The 1,441-nt window shown below is 29.2% G+C and overlaps 1 protein-coding gene across 1 annotated transcript in view; it reads right to left on the bottom strand.

Annotated features, from left to right (window-relative positions):
* LOC106875624 (uncharacterized) overlaps positions 1-1,441 on the bottom strand; it is an 8,712-nt gene that overhangs the window by 1,476 nt on the left and 5,795 nt on the right. Inside the window, exons 3-4 of the mRNA XM_014923853.2 lie at positions 572-678; positions 87-259 (exon numbers count right to left, since the gene is read on the bottom strand). Coding sequence (XP_014779339.1) covers positions 87-259; positions 572-678 — 280 coding nt within the window. The remainder of the gene's footprint in view (positions 1-86; positions 260-571; positions 679-1,441) is intronic.

Below are 1,441 nucleotides of genomic sequence, written 5' to 3'. Positions count from 1 at the left end.
ATATATATATATATATATATATATATATATATATATATAAATACATATTATCTGCTGAAGATAGAGAGAACAAAAGTAATGTGTACCTTGTTTGATGGTTTTGCTCGAAATTTAGATTTCTGGTAATCTGCGATGGATTCAAACAAAAATCCAATTGCCCATAGTGTCCAGCCAGCATAATCTTGATATCCAATAGGTTTGTCAACAGTTTTATAATTCAGAATTAAAGTTGGCATCAAAGTAAACAGAATCCAGACACCTGTTGGAGATAAATCAAAACATGACTTGTAGTTACATGATGTTTCTTTATGCAACTGTAATATACTATGAAGTATATTAAATGTTTTTATAAGTCAATATCATGTTCTGCTGTGTTAGCAATGCACTTTTTACATTACCTATGAGGTAAAACAATATTTCATGTTTTGAAATGTCCACTTCAGAGAGAGAAAGTTTTTCTCAGACCAATACCATCATCCATTTCTTCAATTTGATTTTTTTTTTTACTTGTAGCAAGGTTGGGTAGGTACCTTGCTGAAAAATCTTAAACTCTGAAGAAATAGTCATTTACCTTGTACTGTCCAGTATATTAAGAATTTTAATGGCCTTCTTTTGACAATATCAAAACGGGAGTCAGATCCTGCCTTCATTATCCTCCTTACCAGGTAGACACCAAGCCTAATGAAATATATTATATATTTATATATATATATATAATAATAATAATAATAATAATATTAGGGATAAAAATCCAAATTTACAGGTAAAAACTCAATTAAATTCAATTGATCAAAAACTAAAATTAAATTAAGTTTCACAGTATAAAATATATATAAATATATAGTTTTAGGGAAAAGAACCAAGGTTCATGAACTCATCGATGAAAATCCACTGTCACATATAGAAAAATTAATTAGTAAAAGCACAATAAATAAGTATAATATAATACAAAGTAAAAATCACAAGATAAAGATAATAATAATTAACTTTAGTTCTTTTCTCTAAAACTATATATTATATATATAGGTAAATTGAAAATTAGAGGTAATACTTGACAATTGTAAGCACCTGTGTATTCCAGCTAGTGGTTGCGGTGAAGGAATAAATTGTAAATCCAAAAGAAAAAAGAAACAACAAAACTACAAAGGATTCCGCGGAATCGTTGGAAGGTTTTCGAAGGACCGGAGAGATTATGTCCGGGTGGAGAATTATACCAGATATAGTACTATACAAAATACCGAAAGGATCGTCACCTCTTACATCACACATTTCTTCTTACTTCAACGTTGAGATGGTATAATTTCCAGGGAGAGAGATAATTTTTGCGGCTGAAGATAGCTTTACATTGTAGATTATACACATATTATATTATGTTATATTATATTATACACATGTAGAGCTTGAAACACGTGTACCGCGGAATCCTTTGTAGTTTTGTTGT

The sequence above is a fragment of the Octopus bimaculoides genome, chromosome 27 (assembly GCF_001194135.2).
Source record: "Octopus bimaculoides isolate UCB-OBI-ISO-001 chromosome 27, ASM119413v2, whole genome shotgun sequence".
Classification (NCBI taxonomy): domain Eukaryota; kingdom Metazoa; phylum Mollusca; class Cephalopoda; order Octopoda; family Octopodidae; genus Octopus; species Octopus bimaculoides.
Note: the sequence above shows the minus strand (reverse complement) of the source record. Positions and strands in the feature narration are given on the sequence as shown.